General features: G+C 39.4%; 1 protein-coding gene across 1 annotated transcript in view; it reads left to right on the top strand.

Moving 5' to 3' along the window:
• CATSPERB (cation channel sperm associated auxiliary subunit beta) overlaps positions 1-23,464 on the top strand; it is a 151,576-nt gene that overhangs the window by 28,878 nt on the left and 99,234 nt on the right. The window contains exons 7-11 of the mRNA XM_010358596.2: positions 900-1,049; positions 11,909-12,004; positions 12,144-12,262; positions 13,839-13,871; positions 22,020-22,086. Of these exons, the coding sequence (XP_010356898.2) occupies positions 900-1,049; positions 11,909-12,004; positions 12,144-12,262; positions 13,839-13,871; positions 22,020-22,086 (465 nt within the window). The remainder of the gene's footprint in view (positions 1-899; positions 1,050-11,908; positions 12,005-12,143; positions 12,263-13,838; positions 13,872-22,019; positions 22,087-23,464) is intronic.

The raw sequence follows: 23,464 nt of genomic DNA, 5'->3' as shown, positions 1-23,464 counted from the left end.
AGGGCAGTTCTGGCAAGAAGTAAAGCTGAGGAACCAAGAGGATGTTAGATTCTGGAAGGCCTGGTTTGCCACGTGAAAGACCTTATTCGCCACTAGTGCTGCTATTCTGCCTGTGCTGCATTGGAGATGCCTCACCTCTGATTGCTTTTTCTTCTGCATCTCATTCCCAACTTCTATCTTGCAGAAATCCTTCTAAGTCTCTTGGCCCCTAATGATAACTGTCCCTGTTCACCACTGCTACTCTGGATTTATTCTCATTTTCATCTACCTACTGTTGTTTCAATGAGATTGGGAAGAGAACAGAAAGTAGATGAGTGGGCTCTTGAAGCAGAAGTTATAAATGTATTCTGTGATTCCGCAGTTCCATTTATACAGATAGATCCTGTGGCAAATAGTATTTTTCAACTATCTTCCAGAAATCCCTCTAAGTCTCTTGGCCACTAATGATAACTGTCCCTGTTCTCCCCTGCTACTCTGGATTTATTCTCATTTTTATGAATCTACTGCTATTTCAGTGGGATTGGGAAGAGAGTAAAAAGTAAATGAGTGGGCTCAGAAGTTATAAATATGTGTATTCTGTGATCCAGCAATTTCATTTCTAGGGACAGATCCTGTGGCAAATGGTATTTTTCAAATGTGGCCAAAACAATCTCTCCTATTCCACATGCTGCAATGTAACCTTGCCAGCCCCCCATCAAGGGGAATTAGACTTTACTCCTTATATCCTGGAAAATAGTCACTGACTGATTTTTAACCAATGCAGAGTGAGGTAATACACATTTTTTGAACTATAGAATGGTTTCTTTACATAGTTCTTTTAAAACCTTTAAAGGAAAGTAGCAATGTTCCATTTTCAAGGGTGCTCCCACCATTTAAACACCCAAATTTGATTTCTGCAGAACCGATTCTTCAGTGGGCTCCTGGGGTTGAGATTCCAGAAAGTGAGATGGGTAAAGTATATCCACATGTGGTAGATCTCAAAGTGACAAAATGCCCCTGTGCCAACGACGTGGCATTACTAGGCTTCGTTATGGATACACTACTTGATGGTAGGTTTACAGCTACATTAAATGTTGATGTTGGCATTTGTATTTTATAACAGTAATGTTTAACTGGCAGCAGAAATAAATGCATAGACATAGGGAAGGAAAATTGTTTCCTAAAAATATCTAAAAATTTATTCTTCAATGCTGTGTGTTGTCTGCTTGCAAGTGTGATATACTAAGTATGTTTTCTTGCTGTGACTTTTTGTCATGTTAATTGTGACTTTAGTGTGTCTCCTAATTTCCTTTATCCCATGCCCTCCATTAATATGTTACTTTCTCCCAGAGATTATCTGCTATTCCTGCCATGGATAAATAGGTATTGTTGTTCCTGAAATACTACATTACTTTGTTTATGCTTGCATTTTTTTCATTACTACTGTAATATCTGAGAGCACCTATATAGGGAAAGAAACAGCTGTTTCTCTATATATTCATTTCATAACACTCTACTACCAAATGTATGGATTTTCCACACCAAGTGATTCTCCAGTTCTCTGTGGATGACCGAGTAGGTGCCCTATGGTTTAATTCAATTCTAGCACTAGCTATCTGGAGTTAGCACAGACCCTTCTCCCCAACCAACAACAGATTAAGGACTCAGTTCCCCAAGACTGTCCCCCAATTCAAATGCCAGTCACAAGTCCTAGGTTGTAGTTCCAATCAACTAATTATAATTTGGGGAGGTCCCACAACCCCTTCCTTGAGTTCAATAATTTGCTAGCACAACCCATAGAACTCAGGGGAACATTTATTTAGGTTTGCCAGTTTATTATAAAGGACAAAACAAAGGATACAGTAAACAGTTGGGCAAGGTCCGAAAGATTCCCAAGTAAAGGAGCTTCAGTCCCCGTGGAGTTGTGACACGCCACACCCCTGGTATGTACAAGTGTTTTAGCATTCCAAAACCTGCACTGTAAGGATTTTTATGGAGGCTTTATCACATAGGCATGATCAATTATTTATTCAATCTCCAGCCCCTCCCCACTTCCTGGGAGATGAACTGAGGGGCTGAAGGCTCTAAGCTTCTAATCATGGCTTGCTTTTTCTGGCAACCACCCCACATCTTAAAGCTATCTGGGGGTCTGTCAAGAGTTGCTTCATTAGAACAAAAGACAATCACATCACCCAGGAAATTCCAAAGAGTTTAGGGGTTCTGTATCAGGAACTGGGGCCGGAGACCAAATGTTTGAACAAAGGATGTTCCTAGCACTCCATCATGCAGGAAATTGTGGGGGTTTTAGGAGTTCTCTATCAGGAGCCAGGGAAAACCAAATATATATTTCTCATTATATCACAATATTACAATGTCATTACACATTTCAACTACTAATAGTATTATTCTAATTATTGTTCCTAGCTAATTGATGACCTCCTAGACCCCAAATTCAGTGAATATAAAGAAAAATAAATACATATAAAAATTAAAGAATAAGAAACAAAATGTTATTACTTATAGATAATGTGTATACCTATATAAAAATCCAAAAAGATCTATAGAAAAACTCAGAACAAATATGGGCATGCTGGAAGGTTGTGAGATAGAATAACAATGTATAAAAATCACTCCACCAAGGACTAATTAAAGATTACAATTTAAAAAATCCTATTAAGGTAAGAAATCCCAAAAAGTACCCAGGAATAAAAAAAGGAGTTGCAAGGCCTATTGTGTAGAAACTGTAAAACTAATGAAGGTCAATAAAAAAGACCAAAATAAATAAGAGATTTCATGTTTATAAGCAGGAACTTCTGGTATTATAAAGATTTATTTTATAAATAAATTTATTACAAATAAAATTTATTACCAATTTATCAATCAATTCAATATGATTCCAAGAAAAATTATAACAATGTTTTTGGTGTGTGTGTGTGTGTGCGTGTGCGTGTGTGGGAGGGTGTAGAAATTGGCAAGCCAAACACAAAATTCATATGGGAGAATGATACACCATGAATAGCAAACATAATTTTAGAGAAAATAAAAAGAACAAAAATTTATCCTAGCATGACTTATTATAAAGCAACAGATTAAAACAGTATGCATCAGCATAGGGATAGACAAATAATCTTGCCCAAATCTCTTTGACTTCCTAATGGCTTACAGTCTGCTTCTGCTGAATTCCTTCAGTTTTACTAGGTTGGTGCAAAAGTAATTGAGGTTTTTGCAATTACTTTTAATGGCAAAAGCCGCTATTACTTTTGCACCAACCTAATAAATGTGTCTTTTTCCACTCTCTGCTGTCATATGCTACACTATGTCAATCCAGATAGAAACTTGGCTCCTTTTCTTATCTTGTTCTGTGAATAGGAGGTCCTACCCAGGACCTCCTCCTCCTCGTCTTTATCCAAACACCAATACCTACCTTACTTCCGTGAGCCACAGGAGAGGGATCATTCTCAACCTGCTTGATTCTGCCTTACAAATGAAAGTCGTGGGAGAGAAGCAGCAGTCTTAATTCCTTGGGATCACACTCATGAGGCCACCTCAACCTCTGGTTATGATATTATACATTAATTTTATAAAATTTTAATACTTGGAGATATTAGGCAATGTGTGCAAAGGACCTTTCTATATCATTTCTTATAACTGCACATGAATCTATATTATATCAATAAAAAATTTCAATTAAAAAAAGAAAAAAAAAAAAAGAAAGAAAACAAACAACTTCAGCAACAGGTTCTTTAGGTGAAACCACCTTTTCCCCAACTGGTCATCACTGTGCTGAAGCAAAAAAGGAAGTTCTCACAGTATCAAGCTGTGACTGCCTAAACCAGCAATTCATTTTTTTCTTTTTTCTTTTTTTCTTTTTTTTTTTTTTTGAGACAGGGTCTCTCTCTGTTGCCCAGGCTGGAATGCAGAGGCACAATCATGGATCACTACAGCCTCAACCTCCTAGGCTCAAGCAATCCTCCCACCTCAGCCTCCCACATAGCTGGGATTACAGGTGCACACCACCACACCCAACTAGCAATTCCTTTGTGAGGCCTTGTTTGTGAGGCCAAATCCTTTCATTAGAATTTGTGGCCTGTCATTAACAAACTCCCCCATATCACTCACTTTTTCTCTGAATGGTCCCTTAACTTTCTTTCCATAAAGAGTGCCTGGTCATCCGCAGATGACATTCTTTCCCCTCAGCCCTCCCACGTATCACATATCTCAAAACCCAGGGTGGGGGTTGTTGTCTTTGCTCTTTAGGATTACTGCTTAATCATTACTCCTGTCATCTTGTTTGAAACATGGAACTTTTTTGAACTCAGGCTTTACCTCCCTCTAACTCTTCTTGGTTGCCAGCATTTGGTGACCTCCTCACCACTCACAGTCATTCATTTACAAGTTTAACCTCTGGGTCCCTGCCTTCCTCTCCACTTGACTTTCATCACTGTTTTTAGTAACTTCACCATCCATATGGATGATCCACACAGTACCCAGCTTCAAGGCTTCTTTTCCTACAATGATCTTTCCCCTATCTTACTCCTATGGTACTATTCTTCTTAAAAATTTTTATTTAATAATTTTAACTTTTATTTTAGATTTGAGGGGAAGTACATCACCCTGATACCAAAACCTGGCAAAGACACAACAAAAAAAGAAAACTAGAAGCCAATATTTTGATGAACATAGACAGAAAAGTTCTTGACAAAATAGTAGCAAATAGAATCCAGCAGCATATTACTATGCAGCCGTAAAAAAAGAGTGAGTTTATGTCTTTTGCAGGAACATGGATGAAGCTGGAAACCATCAATCTCAGCAGACTAACACAGGAACAGGAAACCAAACACCACAGGTTCTCACTCATAAGTGGGAGTTGAACAATGAGAACCTATGGGCATAGTGGGGGGAACATCACATATCAGGGCCTGTCGGGGGATGGAGGGCAAGAGCAGGGATAGCCTTAGGAGAAATATCTAATGTAGATGATGGGTTGATGGGTGCAGCAAACCACCATGGCACATATACACCTATGTAACAAACCTGCACATTCTGCACATGTATACCAGGACTTAAAGTATAATAAAATAAATAAATAAATATTATTAAAATAAATAAATAAATAAAATTTAAAAAATAAAAATAAAAAGTTAATTCAAGGCTGGGCACAGTGACTCACACCTGTAATCCCAGCACTTCGGGGAGGCTGAGATGGGCAAATCACCTGAGGTCAGGAGTTCGAGACCAGCCTGTCAACACGGTGAAATCCCATCTCTACTAAAATATAAAAATTAGTAGGGTGTGGTAGCAGGTGCCTGCAATCCCAACTACTTGGGAGGCTGAGGCAGGAGAATCTCTTGAACCCGGGAGGCGGAGGGTGCAGTGAGCTGAGACCGCGCCATTGCACTCCAGCGTGGGTGACAAGAGCAAAACTCCATCTAAAAAAAAAAAAAAAAAATTAATTCATCACGATCAAGTAGGCTTCATTCCTGGGATGCAAAATTGGTTCAACATATGCAAATCAAGAAATGTTATTCTTTTTGCTTAGGAATACTTTAGCTATGTGCGCTCTTTTTTGGTTTCATATGAATTTTAGGATTTTTTTTCTAATTCTGTGAAAAATGGTGTTGGTATTTTGATGGGAATTGCATTGAATCTATAGATTGTTTTGGGCAGTATGGATGTGGGGGAAAGGGAATGCTCATACACTGCTGGTGGGAATGTAATTAGTACAACTTCTATGAAAAACAGTGTGGAGATTCCTTAAAGAACTACAGGTAGATCTACCATTTGATCCAGCAATCCCACCACTGGGTAGCTACCCAAAGGAAAAGTCATTATGTGAAAAAGACACTTGCACACATATGTTTATAGCAGCACAATTCACAATTGCAAAGATGTGGAACAAACCAAAGTGCCCATCAACTAATGAATAGATAAAGAAAGTGTGGTATACATACACCATAGAATACTACTAAGCCATAAAAGGGAATGAAACAATGTCTTTTGCAGCAACTTAGATGGGGCTGGAGGCCATTATTCTAAGTGAAGTAACACAGGAGTGGAAAACCAAAAACCGTATGTTCTCACTTCTAAGTGGGAGCTAAGCTATGAGCAAGCAAAGGCATATAGAGTGATATAATGGACTTTGGAGACCCAGAATGGGGAGGTTGGGAGGGAGGTAGGGATAAAAAACCACACATTAGGTACAATGTACACTACCCGGGTGATGGTTGAACTAAAATCTCAGAATTCACAGCTACATAATTCATCCATGTAACAAAAAACTACTTGTACCCAAAAGCTATTGACATTTTTAAAATAACACAAAAATGTGATTTACCATATAAGTAGAACTAAAAACAAAAGCTATATAATGATCTCAATAGATGTGGAGAAAACCTTTGATAAAACCTAACATCCTTTCATGTTAAAAACTCTCAACCAACAAGACATTGAAGGAACAGACCTCAAAATAATAGGAGACATCTATGACAAACACACAGACAACATTATACTGAATGGGCCAAAGCTGGAAGCATTCCCCTTGAGAACCAGAACAAGACAAGGATGCTCACTCTCACCTCTTCTATTCAACACAGTACTGGAAGTCCTAGCCAGAGCAATCAGGCAACAGGAAGAAATAAAATGCATCCAAATAGGAGAAGAAGGCATCCAATAGAAGAAGTCAAACTCTCTCTCTTTGCTGACAGTATGATTTTATACCTGGAAACCCCTAAAGACTACCAAAAAGCTCCTAGAACTGGTAAACAATTTCAGTAAAGTTTCAAGATACAAAAAGCAACATAGAAAAATCAGTAGCATTCCTATACACCAATAACATTCAAGCTGAGAGCCAAATCAAGAGCACAATCCCATTTACAATACCCCAATACCCCACCCCCCCACACACACCTCCCTAGGAATACATCTAACCAAGGAGGTGAAATATCTCTACAAGGAGGAGTACAAAACACTACTGAAATAAAACATAGATGATACAAACAAATGGAAAAACAGTTCATGCTCATGGATTGGAAGAATCATTATCATCAAAATGGCCATACTGCCCAAGCAGTCAGTCTACAGATTCAACGCTATTCCTATCAAGCTACCAATGTTATTTTTCACAGAATTAGAAAAAACTATTCTAAAATTCATATGGAACAAAAAAGAGCCCAAATAACCACAGCAATCCTAAGCAAAAAGAACAAAGCCTGAGGTATCACATTACCCAACTTCAAACTATACTGCAAGGCTGCAGTAACCAAAACAGCATAGTACTGGTACAAAACCAGACACAGACCAATGGAACAGAATAGAGGATCCAGAAATAAAGCCACACCCCTACTACCATCTGATCTTCAACAAAGTTAACAAAAATAAGCATTGGGGAAAAGACCCCATTCAATAAATGGTGCTGGGTTGGCTGGCTAGCCATATGCAAAAGAAAAATGAAACTGGATTCTTGCCTTTCTCCATATACAGAAGTTAACTCAAGATGGAGTAAAGATTTAAATGATTATGCTCCTCACCTTGTCATCTCTAATGTCATTGTCCCTGAAATCCGTAATACCTGCATGTTACACTCTGTCCACTGCCTCTTATTCTTTCAGTCTGTTCTAGTACTCACACTTCAACATTTCTTTGATCTTATTGAGATCTTAATCCATTGTCACTACCACTTTTTTTCACTACCCAACATCCTTATTTTCCTCTGTTCTCACCATAATTCTCAGAGTCCATCTTTTTAAATACTTTTGTAACTCCCTTGCCCTTCTTTTTCTTCCTTGCCTGCCCAACCCCAACTCTAAAACCACCTCTGCTCCTGTCCTGGAAGAGCAGAATATTGCTGGGGAAAAATTGCACGCTAGTCTCATTTTGACATTTTACTGACCAGTCTCACTCTAAATTCATGATCATGAATCTTAAGTGGGCACTCAGCACTGCCTATAAAGCCTACTGTCTATAATCCTATCACTCTTCCCTCGTATATTTATTTTCCCACTCTGCAAAATAAATTTATCACACTTCTTTCCACTCCTCAAATACTCTTCCCCTCTTACTCTTGGCTGTTCATTTATATAATACTTCAGAGAAAATAAAGATTGATTATAGAAACCACATTGTTGCAACTGGAAATGTGCCATCATACCTGCATTTGTATGCTTTGCCTTTTCTGCCTCTTGCACTGTAAGAAATGTCTCTACTGGAATCAAAGGCTACCCCTCAGCCCTTGTGTTCTGGATCCCATTCCTTGCAGTCATCTGAACAACCTTGCTCTTGCATCTGTTGTGCAATTCTCATCTTTCTCTCCAACATCATCATACTCTTCCTCCTCACTGGATTGTATCCATTAGGATAGAGACATACCCTAATATCCCCCATCTTAATTAAACAAAACCTTCATTTATCTCGCTTTACTTCTATCTCCCCTTCAAAAAAAATATTTAAGGCCAGAATTTAGTGTAGATGATGCTGTTTTTCCACCTCCCGTTTTATTTTCTTTCCACTACAAATCAGATTCTGGTTTCCATCACTCTACTAAAACATTTCTTCTCAAGGCCACTCACAACTTCCATATTGCCAATTCCAACAGCCAGTCTTTTATGCCCATTCTACTTTCCTTTCCAGCAGCATTTAACACAGTCGACCAGTCTCTGCTCAAAACACTTTCTTCTTTTAGCTTTTTTGATAATACTTTCAAGTTCTTTATCTTTTCTCATTGGTCACTCTTTAGTTTTCTAGGAGGGCTCCTTTTTGTTGTGACCCCTAAATGCTGATGAACCTAGGGCTTTGTTTTTGGCTCTCCTTCCTTAAGTTACCACATTCTCCTTCTTGAAGACTTGCCAGTCTGATGGTAGTAATGCCATCTTCAGGCTGATGATTCCCAAATCTGTATTGCTGCTGCTGACCACCCCTTTAAAACAAAACTAATCCTCTCTTCAGCTGTCTATTATGCATTTCTTCTTCTTCTTCTTCTTCTTTTTTTTTTTTTTTTTTTTGAGACGGAGTCTCGCTCTGTCACCTGGGCTGGAGTGCAGTGGCCTGATCTCAGCTCACTGCAAGCTCCGCCTCCCAGGTTCATGCCATTCTTCTGTCTCAGCCTCCTGAGTAGCTGGGACTACAGGCGCCCGCCACCTCGCCCGGCTAGTTTTTGTTTTTGTATTTTTAGTAGAGACGGGGTTTCACCATGTTAGCCAGGATGGTCTCGATCTCCTGACCTTGTGATCCACCCGTCTCGGACTCCCAAAGTGCTGGGATTACAGCTTGAGCCACCGTGCCCGGCCTGCATTTCTTCTTGATGGCTAATGAGCATCTCAAATACAACAAGTCTAATCCAGAACTCTTGATTCATCTCCCTCGAAAAATCTGTTTCTCTCCAGTATTTCTCATCCCAATTAGTATTAAATTGGTCAGAATTGAAATCTAGGACACATTCTTGACTGCTCTTACCCTCACAACATTCTCCGACTGTGCTGTCTCCAGGGTCCATCCCCAATGTGACCACCTCACTCCTCTGCTAAAATCTTAGGTCAGGTCAACATTTTTTAATTAGACTAATTAACAGCCTTTTGAATGATCTCTCTATTTCCAAACCAGCCTCCATACACCTACCAGAATGATGTTCTCAAGTATAAACCAGATCACATCACTTCCCTGCTTCCAACACTCCTGTGGATTCCCTTTGCCATTAGAATAAAAGCTAAACTTTTCACAATGGTCTGCGTCAGCTTCTGGAAGCCCTGGGATAGTTTGTCACAGAGAGTAGCCTGTAACTTAATTTTAGTCTGTAAATATTAACCAGCATAAAGTGTTTATTTTATTATTTCTGCATTAGTCATTTTTTGCAAGAATCTGGTCATGTGATAGCATGCTGGACATCTATAATTATTCCCACTTAAAATGTTCCACTGTTAGGCTGAATGGAGGCTCATACCTGTAATTTCAGCACTTTGGGAGGCCGAGGCGGTCGGATCACTTGAGGTCAGGAGTTCGAGACCAGCCTAGCCAACATGGCGAAACCCTGTCTCTACCAAAACTACTAAAATTTAACCAGACATGGTGGTACACATGAGTATTACATGAGTAGCTGTAATCTCAGCTACTCAGGAGGATGAGGCACGAGAATTGCTTGAACCTGGGAGGCAGAGGTTGCAGTGAGTGGAGATTGCGTCACTGCACTCCAGCCTAGGTGGTGGAGTGAGACTCTGTCAAATTAAAAAAAAAAAAAAAATTTCCACCATTATCTGTAAAACTAGACTTAACTCTCAGAAAGGCAAAGTTTGTATTTAGTTTTCCTCTTCCTGGAAAAAGTATACAATAATAAATAACACTTCCTTCTACAGCTTTCCTTAAACAGAAAAGAGCTGGCAGTTAAAACTCACACTTCACAATATGACTCGTTCTACAAATGTCCTCTTTTGGAAATAAAGTATATGCGTTAGATTGCCAAGGGTCCTTAGCCTCCCCTCCTCCCCAGCCGAGTAGTTACGTCCTTTGACAAAACTTCAGATCAGCACCTCACATTTAAAACACAAAAGACTCCAGACATTCCTACCTAAGACCAAGAAAAGATGGGGTCGGGGAACAAAGTACTTTTAGGATTTGTGATGTGTTCAGTCTTCTTCATTTACAAGGTTTTAATGAAACTTTAGCAAAAGTTTTTTCTATTTTTAAAATCACAAATAAAAAAGTAAATCATAGTTTCTCCTCTCTTGGAGTTTACATTTTAATTTTCTTCTTTGGAGTTTTAAAAAATTATTATTAACTAAAATTGTATTCCTGAAATAGGAGCATCTTTATGCTTAGAAGGGTACTGCTAGGGAGGAAAAATTTTCCTCTGTTCTCTTATGCTTAGTGAATAGGGCTCTATGAATTAAATCGACAAATAACAGATTTTTTTTTTTTTTTTTGAGATAGGGTCTCTCTTTGTCTCCAGCCTGGAGTCGCATGATCATAGTTCACTACAGCCTTGACCTCCCAAGCTCAAGCGATCCTCTCACCTCAGCCTTCTGAGTAGCTGGGACTACAGGCATGCACCACCAGGCTAATTTTGCATTTTTCGTAGAGACAGGGTTATACCATGTTGCCCAGGCTGGTCTCAAACTACTGGGCTCAAGTGATCCTCCTGCCTTGGCCTCTCCAAGTGCTGAGATTATAGGTGTGAGCCACCATGCCCAGCCCAAATAACAGATTAACAGGATAAAAGGCACAAAAATTTTTTTTTATTATTTATGTGCATGGCAGTTCACAAAAAAGAAGTGAAGCTCAAGTGGTTAAATCAGGAAATTATGTACCATTTTCACAAAGGAAGTGGATTTAGGAATCAAGGAACAATTAGCTGTAAGGAAGTTGTGACTAGAAAATATATAGGGGAACTAATGGCAGATAAGGGCTCCCTATCTCCAGTGATAAAATGCTCTTTTTTTTTTTTTCTTTTTTCTGGTACAAGGGGCAATTTATGCTTGCTTTTAAGCAGATAAAGGGAGGGCAGAGACTGCATTTATTGATTCTCAATTGCCTTCAGGTCAAAAAAAAAATCCTTAAACCAAAGTAGCATATTTTGGGGTGGCATATTCTGATGCCCTGCTATGTAAAAAAAGATACAGTACAATTTGGAAGATACTTTAAGAGAATGAACCAATACCTTAAGAGGATTGATTTTTAAGGGCATATTATTCCCAGCAGTAATCATTCTAGGAGTCAATCAGATGGTTGGCTAATATTATGTGGTGTAACTTGAAGTTACTTCATCTTTCCAACGCTTGGGGAAGTGAGAGTCAAAGTGCTGAGAGGGAGTTGAGGCAAGAGAGGACAACAAGTTGGAAGATGGAACTGACTCTGGGCTCTTGCCCCTGAAGGCCTGACACCATACAATTGAGTGACTCACCTTGTAAAGTTGCCTGGCTTTAATTTTCCTTTTCTTTCATGGCAGGTGTTTACATAGGCATAACCTTTTGTGGATTCTGGCATTATTCTGATACCACATGGTTTAACATGACAGGCGTTATCAATTCCCAACTTCAAGGAGGTAACTCCTCTAACATTGCCTTCATCTTGAGCATTTTACTTATATCAATATTTCATTAATATCTATAAATTGTCTTTGCTTCACTAAGGAGCTCACTTTTTTCTTAATTTTTAATCCATGGTATGATTTCTTGGTTTAGAACATGAAGACCTTTCATTGGTGGATATGGTTTTAACAAATCATTTTTTAGTCATCCTCACCTCTTTGGGCCTTTTTATAAGTGAAGATCTTCGTTATCCATCACACCACATTTTATCGGTATGTAAATTGCTTTGTAACTAGTAGCTAACCTTAAATATCTTCTGTGACACAAAAAGAAATATTTAATACTTGAGTTATGTGTGGTGTACCTTAAAATTGAAATGCTTCTTTCATTCGAAAAACAAAGGCATAATACAGCAACTTTTTCCTTTGCCTCGTAGTGTTGAATATATAATTTGGAAATGGTGCTAGTTTTATTGCTGTATGAATTTATAGTAAGTTTTAAATATATACATGTAGAAAAGATCTGTCTACCTACCTATTGATTGATCCATTTATTTATAGCTATGTATGTTACCCAAATGCTTTAAGGTAATTTATAAAGCCACATATAGTATTACAAAGTAACATAAGTGAAAAGTAAGTGTTGGGATTGAGCAAAGGGAAATACACGTTTAGGTGAAGACTGTTAATATGCATATATCATAAAACTCTTAAACATGTTAACAAATACCTCTCAAAAATTACCACAACAGAGATGAGACCAGCAATAAAGACTTGGGATCAGCAGGAGAAAAGATAGAGGGAAGTAAAGAAGGGGAAATGGTATTGATTGAGAGGCAGATATTTCTTATATGTGGTAATTATTATCTTTCTTCAGGTATAAGAATATTCACATATACCTGAACCTTCTTCACCATCTCTGAGAAAGTACCATTTGTTGCTCAGATGACTAGTGGATATGGGTTGTTTTGTTTTGTTTTGTTTTGTTTTTTGCATGCTTATTATATAATTGCTTAAACAGAGAGCTGAAACCAGGAACGCTACAATGGCTTAAATTCAAAGTGCAGAGAAGTAGACAGGGATTGTATATTGTAAGTCCTGATCTCCGGACTACTCTGGGCTGGGCAGAAGAAACAGAGTGGCAAAGGAGAAAATAATAGGTTGAAGGTGTGCCTTCCTAAACCCAAGGGGGCAGCAGACTTGCATATGCCAGCACACTTCTTTTTTTTTTTTTTTTTTTTTGAGACTGAGTCTCACTCTGTCGCCAGGCTGGAGCGCAGTGGCGTGATCTCAGCTCCCTGCAATCTCCTTCTCCTGGGTTCAAACAATTCTCCTGCCTCAGCCTCCCAAGTAGCTGGGATTACAGGCATGTGCCACCACACCCAGTTAATTTTTGTATTTTTAGAAGAGACAGAGTTTCACCATGTTGGCCAGGCTGGTCTTGAACTCCTGACCTCGTGGTCCACTTGCCTCAGCCTCCCAAAGTGCTAGGATTACAGGTGTGAGCCACCGTACCCAGACCACTTGCATACTTCTTAATTCTTCCATTTAAATCATTAAAAGGCATGGTTTTCTTCTGGAATCACACTAAGGTATAAGTAAATTAATAAAATAATGAAATGAGGCAAAGACTGATGGGGAAATTCCCAGGATATTGTATAAACTATATCAGAGTCTGCTTTTAATGTTTGGCTATCTTAACTGCTAGGATAGAAAAAACATATAATTTTGGTATAATTTTTTTCAAGGAATGTATATGGTTTATTTCCTTTGGTATAATTTAAATTGCTATGTTTTGTTAGGCCTTCTGATATGCAAGCAAATATTAAAGTTTTTTCTTTTCTTCTAGTTTTCCAGAGCAGACTTTTGTGGTTTTGAAAGGGTAAGAAGCTTGACATTTCCCAGGGCTGGTTAGAAGATATGTGTTTACTTGGTGACTTGAGATGAGATGCAAGTCAATAATTCACAATATATGTTATTCCAGTTACTACATTATTTATAGTTTAAACAAAATATATATTTAAATATATATGAATTTGTAGCATATATTATTTATATATATATTTGTAGCAATCATTAAGCAGTGCTCGCCTCCTCTGCTTCAAAGGAAGAAGTGCTCCTCCCTGTTTCAGAGGCCACCCTCACCTCGTCTCCTATGCTATGTCCAGGCTAGCTGTGGTTGTTCAGTTCAGATTCTGCACAAGGGCACTTGATTGAAGACAGTAGGTGCTAGGGTCTGGCTAACACTTTACTCCCCAATCCATCTACCCAGGCGTAAGTCTATCCTACTTGGAGAGAGGGGTATCTTTTCTAACTTACACAAAAATGTCACATAATCTAGTCACTGGTCTGCTTCTGGCCTTTTGGGGGATTTTGTTCCATCAGTTATCTCCCCTGTATGTTAAAATGTCAAGTTTTGTGATTAATGGGCTAGGTCATTCCCATCAGAATATAAGCATGCTTCGGTTGGAAAACCACAAATGAAATCATGAGTGTTCCTAGCCATTTGCCATATGCCCTCCCTATTCTGTCCTCATAGAGTGAGCAGATGGCTATGAACCAGGAAGGTGGCCCTCACCAGGCACTGAATCTGCCTGCACTTTATCTTGTATTGGGCAGGCTCCAGTCTGTGTGCACATGTGCATGTGCACATACACCCACATTCACACTGTCTGTGAGAAAGGAGCATTTATTTCTCAGGAAGCACGTAGAACTGACTAATTATCATACTAATCAGAGGACAAGCAAAGCAGAGAACTAAGAGAGCCAGATGGGCAAAAATGATTTGTATTATAAAGAACAGAGGAAAATAACTATCAAAATAGAATTCCATACTTAGCTAAACTATATAACTCAAGAATGAGAGTGAAAAGAAAATGTTCACACCTAAAGACATTGGGAAGGCTTACCATCCAGAAATTCCCATGAAGGAGTAGGATGCCAGAAGCAATGAGGAAAACTAGAATGTAAGTTCTAAGACCTAGGAGAGCAGGAGCCCTGTCTATGCTGTTTGCTACTAGATCCCAGTGTCTAGAATGGCACCTGATACAAGGTATGTACTTAGTAAATATGTGTTCAAAGAATGGAATTGGTATAAAAAATAAGTTATAGCCAGGTGCAGTAGCCCACGCCTGTAATCCCAGCACTTTGGGAGGCTGAGGCAGGTGGATCACCTGAGGTCAGGAGTTATAGACTAGTCTGGCCAATATGACGAAATCCCATCTCTGCAGAAAATACAAAAATTAGACAGATGTGTTGGTTTACGCCTGTAATCCCAGCTGCTTGGGAGGCTGAGGCATGAGAATTGCTTGAACCCAGAAGGCAGAGATTGCAGTGAGTCGAGATCACGCCACTGCACTCCAGTCTGGGTGACCGAGCTAGACTCTGTCTCAAAATAAAAATAAAAATTAAATAAATAAAAAATAAGTTATACATTTTGTGTTTAATAATTGGATGGAACCAAAACTCTAGACAATATAACAAGGAGAAATGGCAATAGTTTTCAGTGGGTAATAAAGCATTTAAGACCTTTGTAAGGAGAACCAATATGGGAAATAAGTTAAGAATTTGTTAGAAAAATATGTAATTCAGCATATATGTTAAGAATTGAAGGATAATTACCAAAAAACTAAAATAAAACAAGAAGAATATAACCTAAAGCTTCCAAACCTCCAGAGGAAGGAAAACAAGATTAAAGAACAACCCATCTATTCTACAAAAAGGAAGAAAGGAGAGGAGAGATAAAGGTAAAAGAATAGAAAAACTACGAGGTAGAACAGTAGAAATAAATCCAAATATCTCAGCAATTACAATAAGTGGAAAGGAACATTATAGGAAACTGAAGAAAAGCTAATAAATATTTTAGAAAGTTATACCTAAAGAAGAATCACACAAAAAGTAAAATAAATGGACGGAGGAGACTGTGACCTTTAACTCCGTTTAGCTTTCATCTTCAGCCTACCTGCCCTGCTAAGTCAAAAGGCTGCTGGGGTCACTGGAAGCCTGCTTCGAGGAATCTCGCTGAGGAGATCTGGCATGCCATTACCTCACTCTTGGGTCACCTAAGAACAAAGTGCTTGGCAACACGGAGCGGGGAGTAGAGGACTGGAAGGTGAAGGATTCTGGAGGGAGTCTGACTGGCAGAGCTCCACGAACTCCTAGGGAAGGGTTCTCTCAGCTTTGGGAGTGTGGCTGAGGGTGAGGCTGGAGATAGGCCTACCTGGAGGGCTGCATTCTCCCTGTGCCTGAGGTAGGCAGGCTGAAGGAGACCTGGAAAGAGGGGAGCCTCTTCCGTTTCCAAGGTGGTGGCATGGCAGCCCAGAGGGCTATGGACGGCAAAAGTGAGCCTTTGAGGAGAGATCCAGAAGGGCTAACAGGTGAGCAAAAGAGTTTTCAGACAAATTTAAAAAGGAACAGATATAAGACAGGCAATAACAACAACAACAAAAAAGAAGAACATTAACTGAGATTACGAAAGTTCCAAAGCTATATATTATAATCCACTAAATTCCAGGGAGCACTGAAAAAATGTAGGCATATCCAAGGAATATTCCTCAATTTTAAGGTTAAGGGGGAAATATTACAAGTATCCAAACAGAAAGAGCAAAAGCAAAATATACCTCAATGGTATTAGATTTTATGTACACAACAGTAGAAGCTTGAAGACCATGAAATCAACATCTACAGTCTATTTAACACAAAAGAACCAAAGTCCAGAATTTCTATTTCCAGCCAAGAGATTATTCATCTTTCAGATTAAGAAAGTATACGACCTGGTTATCCCAACTAAAGAAAATACTCAAGAAAGAACTTTAATAAAACAAATGAAAAAGAACAGACATTTCAAAAAAGGGGAAGAAAACGAGGAGAGGACTAGTGATGAGAAATGCTTGACTGTTTCTCTCATTTTATCTCATATTTATTCGTGTGTTTTCTGTCTATTCATATAAATTAAAATGTAGTACTAGATAATGATTTTTTTTTTTTTTTTTTTTGAGACAGTCTCCCTCTGTTGCCCAAGCTGGAGTGCAGTGGCAATCTCAGCTCAGTGCAACCTCCACCTCCTGGGTTCAAGCGATTCTCCTGCCTCAGTCTCTTGAGTAGCTGGGATTACAAGTGTGTGTTACCATGCCCAACTAATTTTTGTATTTTTAGTAAAGATAGGGTTTCACCATGTTAGCCAGGCTGGCCTCAAACTCCTGACCTTGAGTGATCCACCCACCTTGGCCTCTCAGAGTGCTGGGATTACAGGCATGAGTCACCGTGCCCAGCCTAGATAAGGATTTTTGAACAGAGACACATTAGCCAATGTGGGCTGCTATAACAAAATTACCATAGACTGGGTGGCTTATACACAACAGAAATTTATTTCTCACAGTTCTGGAGCCTGGACAGTCCAAGATAAAGGTGCAGGCAGATTCAGTGTCTGGTGAGGGCTGCCTTCCTGGTTCATAGACAGCCATGTGTTCACTGTGTCCTCACATGGCAGGGGGCAAGGGACTCCCTGGGTTCTCTTTTATAAAAGCACTAATTCGATTCACTGAATCACTCCCACATCAAATAAGGGTACTAATTCCATTCACCTTATCACCTCCCAAAGTCCCCACCTCCCTCCCATACAGCCTATAGCAAGAAAGGACATGTTGCAAGGGAAATGAGAATTTTCAACACCTAAAAGTTATGCTGTTCAAATAGCTAATACATTCACATAGTTAAAAACTAAAAAAGTTACAAAAAGATATAGACTGAAAAGTCTCTATCCCACCTCTCTGTATATTCACCCTGATTTTTCCTTGTCCCTTACAGGTAATCATTTTTTATTTTATATCTTTTCAGTGTTTTCTAATGGAAATTCAAATAATTAGGAATATATATATATATGCTTTTCTTCCTTTTATTATACTATAAATATATGTATTTATGCTGAATTATTTTCTTCACTTATCAATAATTATCATAGAAAAAAATCCATATTAGTAAATGGAGAATAGCCTCTTTTTCTTTTCTTTTTTTGTTTCTTTTTTACAGCTACAAGTATTCCATTGTATGAACTAACCACAGTTTATTTAAATTATCATCCATTGCTGGATGCTTGGGTAATTTCCCAATATTTTGCTATTACAAACAATGCTGCCATGAATAATTTTGTACCTAGAAATTTTATGTGTCCAGACATGTAGATACAATACATCCTAGAACTTGACTGGAAGATCAAGGGATAAATGCTTATGCAATATTTTTTTAAAAATCACGAATTGGCCGGGCGCGGTGGCTCAAGCCTGTAATCCCAGCACTTTGGGAGGCCGAGACGGGCGGATCACGAGGTCAGGAGATCGAGACCATCCTGGCTAACACGGTGAAACCCCGTCTCTACTAAAAAATACAAAAAAAAACTAGCCGGGCGAGGTGGCGGGCGCCTGTAGTCCCAGCTACTCGGGAGGCTGAGGCAGGAGAATGGCGTAAACCCGGGAGGCGGAGCTTGCAGTGAGCTGAGATCCGGCCACTGCACCACTCCAGCCCGGGCGACAGAGCGAGACTCCGTCTCAAAAAAAAAAAAAAAAAAAAAAAAATCACGAATTGCCCTTCATGGAAATTTTTACAGTTAGCAAGGATATTATAATAAGTCCTATTAAACTAAAATATCTTAGTAAAACTCAGGGATGGTTGATAGTGATGAGGGAGAGGGGAAATACCGTGTTCCGAAGGTAGAGAGAGGTGCTGGGATTGGGGAGTGGAGGAAAGGGGAAAAGTGAAATTATTATTTATTTATTTATTTATTTTGAGATGGAGTCTTGCTCTGCCGCCCAGGCTGGAGTGCAGTGGTGCAATCTCGGCTCACTGCAAGCTCCGCCTCCCGGGTTCACGCCATTCTCCTGCCTCAGTCTCCTGAGTAGCTGGGACTACACGCACCCACTGCCACGTCTGGCTAATTTTATTTATTTATTTATTTATTTATTTATTTATTTATTTATTTTTAGTAGAGACAGGGTTTCACCGTGTTAGCCAGGATGGTCTCCATCTCCTGACCTCATGATCCGCCCGCCTCGGCCTCCCACAGTGCTGGGATTACAGGCGTGAGCCACCGCGCCTGGCCAAGTGAAATTATTTTTAAGGGTATAAGGATCTATCTTTAAATAAGACCTCTTTTACTAATGATTGAAGCAAAGGTATTCAGAATGAGATATATGTGGGTGTTTAGGCAGGTAATTGAACGAGTGAATACTTAATGATTTATTCATTCAGTAAATCTCATCCATTCAACAAATATTTGTTGAGCACTTCCTATATTCAATGCTTATTCAGACAAGGAGGATTCTATAGTGAACAAGACAAAAGTCCCTACTTTCATGTAGCTTAACATTCTACTGAGGGGGTTAGACCATTAAAAAATACACAAACAAATACATAATGTGATTTTAGATAGTATTAAGTGCTTGTTGAAATTAAAGCAGAGTAAGAGAAAGAGTGAGGGGAAGATAATATTCTGTTTTAAATAGGGTGATTAAAGCAGGCCTTTTCAAAGAGATGAAATTTAAGCAGAAACTTGAGTGACTTGGAATAATTATTTTGACAGAGCATTTCCAGGCAAAGGTAATAGGAAGTATAAGATCCCTAAATTGGGGGTTTGACATGAGATAAAATCTGTTAGTTATCCACCAAAATCTGTTTAGTGGCAACAGCAAGGAATATGGATCACTTCTTTCAGGATAAAATTAAAATTCTTGTGACACACAAAATGCTTAATGCTTCAGCCTGAGTGTTCCTGCCTCTACCTGCAGCCATCCTGCCCCTACCTGCAGCCATCTGCCTGGCCATGCTAAACCACTCACCTTCCCTGAATGCGCTAACATTTCTCACACCTCACCTCCTTTGTATAACATGTTTTGTCTTCTTAGCATGCACTCCTTCCTCCTATTTCACTTAGAGAATTTCAACTTATTCTTCAGAAATCCCTCCCTGACCACCAAGGTGCTCCTCCTGTGCACAGTCCAAGTTCTCAGCACAGATTCCAATCATTATCACCCTATTTTGTCTTTTGAGCCCCCAGACTAGCCTCACAAGATTTTAGGTTCCGGTCAAGGTCTATCTTATTTACTATTGTATCCTGATAAGTTACCACACGGCCTTGCATATAGGCAGTCTCGACGAATATTTATTGAGTCAATGGGTGAATAAATGAAGGCAGATTGGATTCAAATTTTGGACTAGGCCGGGCGCGGTGGCTCAAGCCTGTAATCCCAGCACTTTGGGAGGCCGAGACGGGCGGATCACGAGGTCAGGAGATCAAGACCATCCTGGCTAACATGGTGAAACCCCGTCTCTACTAAAAATACAAAAAACTAGCCGGGCGACCTGGCGGGCGCCTGTAGTCCCAGCTACTAGGGAGGCTGAGGCAGGAGAATGGCGTGAACCCGGGAGGCGGAGCTTGCAGTGAGCTGAGATCCGGCCACTGCACTCCAGCCTGGGCGACAGAGCGAGACTCCGTCTCAAAAAAAAAAAAAAAAAAAAAAAAAAAAAAAAAAAAAAAAAAAAAAAATTTTGGACTAACTTACCAGCCATGTAACATAAAACTTTGAACAAGTTGTATAACTCTCTGGACCTCAATTTCGTCATTTTAAAATGAGTCTAACAATATCTACCTCTTAGAAATGAGGTGATCAAATAACATTACATATGAAAAATTTCAGCACCGTACATGGCACAATGTAGATACTTAAAAAAATTCACTGGGAGCCAGGCACAGTGGCTCATGCCTATAGCCCCAGTGCTTTACAAAGCCAAAGCAGGAGAATTGCTTAAGTTCAGGAGTTCTAGACCAGCCTGGGCAATACAGTGAGACTCCTTTCCCTCAAAAAATTTAAAAATTACCCAGGCATGGTGCTGCACACCTGTGGTCCCAGCTATTTGGGAGGCTGAGGCGGGAGGTTTGCTAAGCTGAAGAGTTTGAGGCTGGAGTGAGCTATGATCATGCCACTGCACTCTAGCCTGGGTGACAGAGCCAGGACCCCATATCAATCAATCAATAAATAAAGTGACTCCTCTGTCAGTGTGGTGGCTCACACCCATAATGCCAGCACTTTAGGAGGCCGAGGTGGGTGGATCACTTGAGGTCAGGAGTTCAAGACCAGCCTGGCCAACAATGGTGAAACCCCGTCTCTACTAAAATACAAAAAAAAAAAAAAAAAAAAAAAATTAGCCTGGCATGGTGGCTAATAATCCCAGCTACTCAGGAGGCTAAGGCGAGGAGAATCACTTGAACCTGAGAAGCAGAGGTTGTAGTGAGCCAAGATTGTGCTACTGTACTCCAGCCTGGGCAACAGAGTAAGACTCCTTCTCAATTAAAAAAAAAAAAAAAAAAGAAGTGTCTCCTCATGTGTTCAAGTTTTATCATTAGAAATCAGCAAAGGCTTCTGCACACAAATCATACAGATTATATTATTGGTCTATAAAAATGTAAGAAAGTCTTTCTTATGTCCCAACAGAAATTTGAAGGTCAGAATCTTCCTATAATAAAATAATCTCAAGCTGTTGCATTTAATTAATATCCAACATTTATATCCAACATATTCAATATATTTGAAGCTTCTCTCTCATGACCAATTTTCAAAACCTTTTTCCTGTTGCTTCTTGCTGCTGTCAGGCTTCTGGGAATGCTCCTTAAACCCAGCTGCCACTAATGAGGATAAAAGATAAACATGTGACCCATTGTAACTGTGCTGAAAGACTAATGACTTCTGGTAGCTTCTGAAAGACAGTTCATAGACAAGGGCATCCTCCATTAACATACGCTAATTCATGTGTGATTTCTTTTCTTTTTATGCCTTTTTTGTGCATTGTTCAAAATGTATATTCCTGTTTCTTGTCCTCATTCTACAATCTTTCATTTTATTTGCATACAATTTTTGTCTCTTTATTTGCCTCACATTCCTGAACTATCAAACTTTGAAATTTTTTAGTTTTTTCTATCTTATATCTTAAGATATCTTAAGTCTACATATTGGCTAAGTGATATTTTTATTTATTCATGTAGGTTGACTATGTGAAAGGAAAATTGTGGTATAATGAAAGATGTTTTGCTAACAGAGAGCACTTTGAAGGTAAATTTTGGTTAAAGATATACTGTATTAAAAGACTTTTACATATATGAGTAACTGAATGCAAGCTCAGCCTTTGGAATGGTCTTTTAAGATGGCCAGGTTGTAGACTCACCTCCTTGAGGTAATCTCTGGAATTTCACAGCTGAGTCTCCATGTCTGATTTGTCTCAAATTTAGACCCTGGAACTTCTAAGCAAGCACATAATTAGATAAGCCAGCAGTGCAAGGGAGTGTCGGGTGGAAACCAAGAATTTCAAACTATGTTTCAAGGCTAAAAACAAGAAAGGAAAAAAACAGTTTCAAAAATGCATTTTTAACCTAAGCCACTCAGTTGCAAATTTCCATTGTGAAATTCCATTCCATTTCTATGGAAAATGGGTGGCATAGTCGATCTGGCTACTTCCTGCTGAGAAGGGCCATAGTTAGGAGGTACCAGAATGGAATTTGTCCACCTGGAGCTGGAAATATTCTCAAGTTCCTAGACTTGCAGTAGGAATTTGCGGGAGCGTTATGGTGCAGGGACATAGGAGTTTCTGAGAACATCTTTCCTGTATCCTTGTGCGGAGTATACAACAGCAATAAAATCCACAGCAGCTGAAGAGGACAATGAGCAAAACTGTGCTATATATGAAAGTCTTCCATGCACTAAGGGGCTGACTAAACCAATCCGTTATTGGGAGAAGGCATCTATAGCAGAATATGAGTATCCAATGCATGCATGGCTTAGGTTATATTGTGAGAATAATGTAGTATATATAGACAACAGTCTTAATACATTAGTGCCGCTTTAGGCTGCAGTCAGGATATCTACAGCCATATAGTTTTGTAAGGTCACTTGCCTAATCTGGAAGTTTCTTCACTAAGAAGAGAGATGGCATGGTGGGTGTTATTAAAGGCAGCAGCCATATGCTTAGCCAGGGCCTCTACTTGTAATTCTACATCTATGATCACTGCCTGGGGGAGAAAGATGGCTAGTGGATAAAACCACCAGGATGCCCATTTTTTACAGTGGTGTCTGGCATCTGTGCTTTTCCACTTGGCAGGCAGAATCTACATGGAACAGGATTCATCCTGGTAGGTAAGGGTACTCCCAGATGCATCTGCCAGTCCAATCAAAGGGTAGGAAGGGCCAACTGTGAGTGCCACAGGCCCATAGCCAGTCCCAGAGGGAAGGGTTGGCTCCATGTGAGAAGGAGCTGTTTTGCTACCCCAGCCATATAATTCCTAGTCAGTTGAAGAGTCTGATTACATTGCTGGGGAGGTAACCATCCCATGTTACAGGTGTTAGTTTGAGGTGTGCTGTGGTTGTGGTGTTCAGTGCATAGTGGTGCTTGACCTATTACCTGTATTTGTACCTCTGTCAGCCATCTGACACCATT

This window comes from Rhinopithecus roxellana, chromosome 5 (assembly GCF_007565055.1).
Source record: "Rhinopithecus roxellana isolate Shanxi Qingling chromosome 5, ASM756505v1, whole genome shotgun sequence".
Taxonomy (NCBI): Eukaryota; Metazoa; Chordata; class Mammalia; order Primates; family Cercopithecidae; genus Rhinopithecus; species Rhinopithecus roxellana.
Note: the sequence above shows the minus strand (reverse complement) of the source record. Positions and strands in the feature narration are given on the sequence as shown.